This window comes from Nematolebias whitei, chromosome 6 (assembly GCF_014905685.2).
Source record: "Nematolebias whitei isolate Nwh7 chromosome 6, NemWhi1, whole genome shotgun sequence".
Taxonomy (NCBI): domain Eukaryota; kingdom Metazoa; phylum Chordata; class Actinopteri; order Cyprinodontiformes; family Rivulidae; genus Nematolebias; species Nematolebias whitei.
Genome location: NC_056503.1, coordinates 32,603,775 through 32,612,216, shown reverse-complemented (window position 1 = coordinate 32,612,216; position 8,442 = coordinate 32,603,775). Strand labels below are relative to the sequence as shown.

General features: G+C 41.7%; 1 protein-coding gene across 1 annotated transcript in view; it reads right to left on the bottom strand.

The window, feature by feature from the left end:
• The window catches only part of kpna4 (karyopherin alpha 4 (importin alpha 3)), a 20,681-nt gene extending 12,973 nt beyond the window's left edge, over positions 1–7,708 (bottom strand). The window contains exons 1-4 of the mRNA XM_037677525.1: positions 7,512–7,708; positions 5,122–5,166; positions 4,896–4,985; positions 152–181 (exon numbers count right to left, since the gene is read on the bottom strand). Of these exons, the coding sequence (XP_037533453.1) occupies positions 152–181; positions 4,896–4,985; positions 5,122–5,166; positions 7,512–7,580 (234 nt within the window). The 5' untranslated portion in view covers positions 7,581–7,708. The remainder of the gene's footprint in view (positions 1–151; positions 182–4,895; positions 4,986–5,121; positions 5,167–7,511) is intronic.
• Positions 7,709–8,442: the final 734 nt, after the last annotated feature.

Below are 8,442 nucleotides of genomic sequence, written 5' to 3'. Positions count from 1 at the left end.
ATATATATATATATATATATATATATATATATATATATATATATATAGTTAGTACTGGTAATCATTAAAATAAGTCAAATGAAGAATTAAGAAAGTGAAGTTTAGACAAATTCAGAAATTTCATATAATGGAGAGAAATAAAGTAACTTACTTGTACTATTGCTTCAAGAGAGGTGTTTTGCTGCAAAATAAAATTTTACTGATTAGTTCCCAAATTAAGTCACAATTCAGTGACAAAAAACAAAATGCCTCTTAAAGAGACAACAATGAAAAGTTAAGAGCATTTCCTGCTGAACAGCTTATTGTAAACAAATCATTCTCAGCAAATGACAGTTGCTAAAATCAAAAACAGGAAGGAGACCGGGGTTAGAAAATGCCATTAAAACAGATAAAGTAGCTTTTACTTCCACATGAATTCAGCTGTGGTGCAATGTCAGCTTACCAGACAAGACGGAGCTGACAATTTACCAACAGAACACCAAATGTACATAAACGCCTCTGCAGGACAAACCCAATGATCACATCCCATCACTATTTGACTATAATCTCCTCGAGGATGGCTCACGTCTCTGATAAGCATTAGCTGCCTCTGATTGAATGATCCTGCTCAACAGAAGACGCTTCAGCAGACATTCAAACGCAACGCTGCACAGGAACACGCATGAACTTTCAAGGAAATTTTGTTTAAATGTACTTGTGTATTAACATTCCTCGTGTGGAACGGATTTCTAACTTTATCAGGAAACTGGAACACTTGAGCAAAGGGTGGATCTGGCAATGTGGCAAAGTTGGTAGAGCAGCCGCCTCTCAGTGAGGTCGCCAGATCAAATCCTGGCTAGGGGACATTTGCGCGAGTTTCCTCCGAGTACTCCAGTTTCCTCCCACAGACCAAAAACATGCATGTTAGTCTGATTGGTAACTCTAAATTGTCCCTAGGTGCGAGTGAGAGTGAATGGTTGTCTCGTTTGTCTCCGTGTGTCCCTGTGATGGACTGGAGACTTGTCCAGGGTGTCCCCTGCATCTTGCACAGTGACTGCTGGATGAGCACCAGTGACCCCCATGTAAAAATGATGGATGGATGGGCTGAAATTTCATAAATAATTATAATAACAATAATGTGTTATGTGTTGTCATCATTGTATGCTCCCATACAATGGTGAAATTGGCGCTCTGCATTTAACCCATTCATCCCCAGGTGGAGCAGTGGGCAGCTAATGGGGGCTCCCAGGGAGCTATTGGGGATAAGGTGTCCTGCTCAGAGACAGCACGAGATGACTGGGGATCGAGCCTAGAACCTTCGGGTCCCGGGTCGGCTGCCCTGCCTCTACCCCATCTCAGCCCTCGAATAGGGAAAGAAGAACTCAAAATTCTTATTTTATAAAATGTCCACAAACAAGAAGAAACTACCGTACTACTAATGTCCCCCAGGAAGCATAATCGGTGTTATTGTTGTGGCCGCTAGGCTGTATACTGAACCGAGGTTCTTTTATGGCACTGACCAAACTGCGTCGGTCGGTGTATGGACTGAAACGTCACTCTTTTTTCTGTGTCAAGTTTCGGTATTGGCTGTAACGTGTCACGTGATTTCAGCATGCAGGCAGGTAAAACAGACATATGACGCGCTGGTTACGCCCACAGACGTGGTTCACTTGTGCAGCGCGTGTGGTGTCGAACGGCTTCAATTTACGAGTGGAAAGTTACTCCGTGTTTGTCTTCAAGGGGGACCGCGGCCTCCCCCCATCTCTCTCATTAAAGTGAGCGTTAGAGAGCATGAACGGCCCGATTCATTATCTCCACGACCGGACTCCTCTTCATCAAAGAACTCCCGAGGACAGAGCTGTGCGTGGGACTTCAGCTGGTAAGTTTACGTTTGTTAACGTTACTGCAGCTTAACACGTGCATCACAAAGTTAAACTGGGATCCATGTAACGCTAACTTTAAGATATTAGTGTGTAGCTTTATTTTATCTACGTAGCTAGCTAAACTCAGGAGCTAACTAAAGATTGACAGTAACGAACGAAGCTTGTAAAAATGTGCTCATCCATCAGGTCAGCTGGTTAAACAGTTCCCCTAATGCTCACTGTTTATGTTAATGTTCTCCTCACAGGAGGTTCTGACCCCGATATGAGGAGGACAGAGGCTGATAAAAGAAAAGTGACGTGGGGGCCACAGGACAGTCACAAACTTTGTTGTTAAAGTTTGCTGCTTTTAACTACAGTGGAGGCTGCATGGTGGAGGTAAGTAAGCTGTAAGGATATTGTTGACCAGTTAAGCCCCCAGTATACTCACGCGTACGTCCATACGTGGAGGTACGAGCATACCCCCCAGGGCATGTACGTGCAAAGCTCAATTTTTAAGACCTCATACGCGGTGTCGCACAATGAACTGCCCAGTGACAAGACTGTTTTGTATGCAACACCAATGTATTAAATTCCCCTTTTTCATCCCTGATCTGGCATTTTCTTTGTCCAAGAAGCAAGTGATCTCTTCCTCCTCCGTTGATGCCATGACTGAAATGGTGAGAAATGAAGGAATTTGTCACGAGCGAATTAAACTCAGGTCCAGCATGGCTGCGAGAGGGTCTGGAGATTTCCTGGTGGGCTGGTCTGATGTGTGGGCTGCAGAGCCAGCGCTCCCTGTTTTTTTTATTTTTTAGATCTTTTTATTAACAACATATAAACACAGAACATCGCTGCGGCTGAGGCTGCCAGCACTCGTTCCCCCCGACCTGTCAATCAATCCAGTAGGCGTGTCAGCAAATGACCAATCAGCAAACTCAATTTGTCCCAAGGTAAACGCCCCTTTTCTGTGAAGCTGCTCTGGGTGTACGCTCGAGTATGAAGCGTGAACTGACGTACGTGGGAGTATACTGGGGGCTTTAAGCTTTTATCTCTCAGCCTAGATAATGTTTTTTGAGCAATAAGAACACAACCATGTTATTGTTGATGTTTTGTGTTCTAATGTCAATTAGGGAGATGATAAGAGCCCTAAACCCCAGAGAACCACAGAGAAGATTCAGGAAGAGACACGGAGGTACAGAAGTCAGCATCAGCCCTAACCTCAGTGAATCCAGTGACCTGCTGGTGGAATGTGAGGGACACTATGCCAATGCTGTCAAAACTGACAACTAGGTATCTGTGTGTGCAACAAGCATCATCCACACCCTTAGAGTGAACATTTTCTACTGCTGGAGACACCATCAGCCAGGAGCAGACTTGTTTGTGTCCAGAGAAAGCAGACATGTTGTTTCTGAATATAAACTGTTAAGTGAAAAGGTCCTCGGTGTGTAGCAGTGAACATTGGACACTGATGGGTCACTGGTTTGCAACTGTTCTTTTGACCTAGAAATTGTTTATTTTTATGTAAGAAAACTGCTTGGAATGGAAAAATACCAAAGTTAAAAAATAAAACAAATTGTACTGTAATGTGTAATGTAATTTTCTTCTTGTTACAATTCATATTAATTACAAAACTGGTACCGAAAAACAGTCTAGGAACCAACACCGAAGTGAAGGTACAGACACAGATTATTATTTTTTTTTTTTAGAAAAGGTACCCAGCCCTACACACAGCAATCACTTGTTTATAAAAATTCAAACTCGAACAGCACAATTTCCACGAAAGCCCCTCTAAAGCTCAGAAAAAAGGTTGTAAACGCAGTCATCCAGGTAGATAACAAAAGTTTAAATCGTCATCTGGACCAGCTTCTTTAAGGGAGAAACGTTTCATCTTCCATCCAGAAGACTTATTCAGTCTGTGACCTGCCAACCAGATCTGTCCCATAGGTAGCGTTCATTGATGAAAGCTACCTATGGGACGTTATACTCGGCTGTCGTCTTATCAGTTTTTCCTCAGGTGTAGGTGATTTGCGACTGTGACTTTTTTCCCCGCACTTTGGGCAAGATTGTCAATGTAGAGTGGACGGTATCATAACTGATCATTGTGTTCGAGCCACACTGCCCATTGTGGTCCGTAATCGCCCTATAATCAAACTCCAATTGCTTTAGCTTATCCTGGCACTGCTTACAAGTCCGGGTGTAGCCATGTTGCACCATCCACCTTTCTGGGCGAGTCATCCAGTGACGTAGCTCCGCTGGCCAATCAACGGCTGCCGTCTGCTTACGTCAAAATCAGAACCTCAAAGCAGTCTGGAACCACGAACAAGGTGGCCCCATAAACCCGGACTGAGTGGGGGTGGGTACCAGCAGTGGGCAGGCAATTAACTGATGCAGTGTAGTGCAGAACCAATGAGTTAAAAAACAGCAGCAAAACGCCATATTGTCTTTGACCAAGTCCAGCAGAATGTAGATGATAGGCTGCCCCTTTATCAACACCATGAAGTGGTTTCCTGGAATAAATTTCAACAGCTGAGTGGATGCTTTAATTCTGACAGGCCACCAAACCATGAGATCTTTGGTGAAAATGGGACTTCTGAATTATATTTTCAGTGGTGTCCAACCCCGTTTCTCGAGGGCCACTGTCCAGAATGTTTTAGATGTTTTTCTGCTCTTCAGCTTATCTTCAAGTCCTGCAGGAGCCCATCATTCACTCATAAATTCAGATCAGAAAAAAGGTGGTGCTTGTGCAACATTTAAGCACCAATTAAGACAGATGCAGCTCGGTCCCATCAATGAGTAGCATACACGGCTGTTTCAATGCCAAGATCAAGTATGTGAATATGACAAAGATGAATTAAGCAGGTGTATATATTCCCCCTTTCATTTAAGAGATTAACTCCGTCGATGATGGTCAGCAGTCCTGCCTGGACTACACTCCATTTCAACAGAGCAACAAAGAGTAAGAAAGCATACATATAAATATAAAAAGAGCTTAACAAGAAGGCTTTTTTTAAGAATGAGGCAAATTACAAAACAACGAAGAAAAAAAAAACATACTGATCTGAAATCTCCATCTACATCAGAGTCCTCGCAGATGTCTTCATGAGGCACGTTCCTCCTCTTCAGGAGGTGCTCGTCTCTTTTGTTCTGTGATACGAGAAGCAGAGATATTACTTTATACATATTTCTGCATTTCATTACGTTAAAAATCATATGCAGCTAAAAAGCAAACAAACTTATTACGTCTCTAAAGCTGATGATACAATGATGCAAGTGTAATTACCTTTCTGAGCTCCACTACGACTTCGGTCCTCTGCCTTCTCATAGTCTGTGAAAAACATGGCATATAATCATCATTTAAAAAAATCTAATGAAATAAGAGCACTGTCTACTGACTAGGTGGCAATTTATAAAAGCAGTCAATCACACCTCAAACATGAAGTCTACAGCTCACACACTCAGTATTTGATAACTACAGACACCCAAAAACAAATTTAGCCAAGCTTACGTTTCTGCAACAATTCACATGATTGTTTCTTCAATTTCTCCCACCACTACATTTTAGTTACTGTATTTGCTACAAAATCTTTTAACAATCTCAAAAATACTGATCAGGGATATTTAATATGTAGAAACTTGCACATTTCAGCATTACCAAAAGTCCAAATACTGAATTAGCAACGCTTTATTAAAAGACCAAATGGAAATTTTATTAAAAGACCAAATGGAAATTGTTGCAGTTGGTTTTTAATTGATCAACAGAAAAGAGAACATACTCATAAAATGTTACACAGTGCAAAGACAACTTTAGATGCCACTCGTTGCCTCAGTGGACTAGATGATGCCACCAAAAGGACAGTTTGATGCCTAATCATGTGTTTAGATGTGTGGACGAGTGTCAAGACTACCGATACATCTTGCTGGTGAATTTAACAAAGGGTCAAAAGGCCCGGAACTATCAGGTATCAGAACTGCAATGTTTTTGTTGAATATTACAATGACAATATCAGTTATAAACTCACATAATCTTCACTCTTTTTTTATTATTTTACCAACATCCCAACACTCTAATGTGTTATCTGTTTCAATTTAGAATACTGGGAATCCATCTGATTGCAAAATACACAATTGCCATCCAGTTTTAGTCTGCTAATTACAGCAATATTGAAATTGAGTACCGTTATGGCGATAATAAATCTACCGTGCATTAAAAAAGGGAGAAAAGGTGAGGCAAATAATTGTATTTTATTTTTTGTTTATCTCCTTGTAACATATCAGTTAAGCTCCAGAAATGGAACATTATGCAAATGTTACATGCTAACAAATGGTTATCAACTTGTGTTCTCTCTCATCTGCTAAACTTAACACTTAAAACGATAATAATGCAAGTGCTTAAATGAGCAAATACTTCTGAGATGAAACCATCCAAATGGATGGCGTTTTTTTTTTTTTTCAGCAGCTTATCTAATGATCACATCAAGAAAAACATTTAATTTAATCATGCTTTAAACCTAAAAAAATACGTCCTCAATACGTAATTTACCATGAAATGTGCTTTTAAAATATTTACTCATTAAGTAGATGAATTTCAATACAGAACATTAAACGTTGTGCTAGCATGATGTTATGTGGTGGTGGTCATGTAATTAAAACCTTAACATAATGGTACAATATAATTATGGCGTTGACATATATTTCAGTTCATGCTAGATTATGGATCAGGGTGTGTTCACCCTCAACCTTCCACCATACTTACTGCTAAAGTTATTGATACACGACTTTCGAGGCCTGAACCTCTCAAGTGAAAGCACGGACTTGTCAGACTGGATGTGTGGGTATTTTGCTAATGAACAGCGTCAGTGAAACCGGCCTGCCTGAGACCACCATCGACCCCTCCAGCTCGCCTGACACGTTGGGCTGACTGTAAATCACGCATTATTGATCTGACATCTTTGCTAACCTAGAGCTAGCATGAAGCGTATCGTCACGGCGCGATCTATCATGTCATGAGAGTGGACATAGGGCCAGTACTAATTCCAGGGTACGATTAGTGTTAGGTTTTTTTTTATGTTAACATCATACATAAAGTTTAAGTCCAGGTAGCCGGTTTGTAACGAGGCTAACCGTTTTCCGCCATTGTTTTTGAGCGTAAAGACGGGGGATGGGTGGAACTGCAACCGAAGCTAAGCTAGCACGCTGGTTAGCTTACCGCGGTGTCAGAATTGTGTTCATCTGCTAACATGTTAGCGTAGCAAAAACGGGATTAGTCTAAGATTATACGTTTTAAGTCAACTGGGGCAGTTTTACTTTGATGTTTGACATTAAGCACCGAGATACACCGACTCTGGGTGGGTGGGGGGGTACTTCATCTGATCTAGCATGCCCCCCCTCCTCCTTTTCCCGCGGGCCTGCCATTACCAACCGAGGAGGGTTTTTTTCACGTTTTTTTAAAGCAATGCCGTCTCCCTGGTGTCATAAAACCCAGAGGTGCCAAACTAGAAATCACTCTGCCAACACCAGCGACCATCGGCGGGTTCTCTGCGAAGGCCCTGACCAGGTTCTGGCAGCAGCGGTACGGACGGTGGAAATTAGAAACGACGTCACAAGGGGAGAGAAGCGAGGCTGGCCGTGAACGCAGCAGCGGAGAAACACCGAAATCTGCTCAACTTTTACCTCCAAATCTCGACCCTTGTTCTTGAAATTCTTCAGCCGCTGGTTGTCCAGTTTCTCGTTGTCGGCCATGTTAGCGGTTGGGTGGCGTTCAAACAGTTTAGCTGGCGAATTTAGCTGGTGCGCTACCCCCCTTTTTCTGGTTCCCTTTTCACGGCGGCGGACTATTTTCTGCTGCTCTGTCCGCGGTGCATACTGGGAATGCCGGTGGTGGAGGGAGGGCAGCCTGGCTGCGGCGTGGAGGAAGGGTGGGGAAACCCCCTCCACTCTCATTGGCTTCGCTCTCCGAGCAGGGAACAACACCTTAAATAAACTCGCAGGTAATCCTTGCGGACATCATCTACATTTTAAAGAAATTAAAAACGACCTCAACTAGAGGAATTGCATTTATTGCTAAAATGCAATGTGCATGCTTATTGCTGAAGAACTTGCTGAAAAACAGCTGAAATTAGCTAAAAACATGCTGAACTTTATTTGTATATTTGTTTAATCTATCCAGAGGACCTGACAATTTGATTTAATTTTGTTCGATTTTTTTTTTTCCACCTGGATTATTGAACATGCATCAGGATATGCTGAAATATAGCTGAAATGTATGAACAAGCCTAACTTATAAGAAAGCAGAAAGGACAAATATTTGCTGAACTAAGTTTAATAAGCAGAAATGAGGGGGGGAAATTAGGAAAGCAGCTAAAAAAGCTGAAACTAGCAAAAAAAAAGTAGCTGAAAATGCAGAAATAATCTTAACTACTAGAAGGAAGCAGCTAAAATGAGCTCCAAGAATGTGTAATAAACTGAAAATGTAAAATTTTGCATAAAATGGTAAATTGACTACTTATATAGCACCTTTCTATCTTATCAAGACACTCAAAGCTCTTTACAACACAATCTGTGCCTCATTTACCCATTCATACAGCACTCTACTATCTCTACA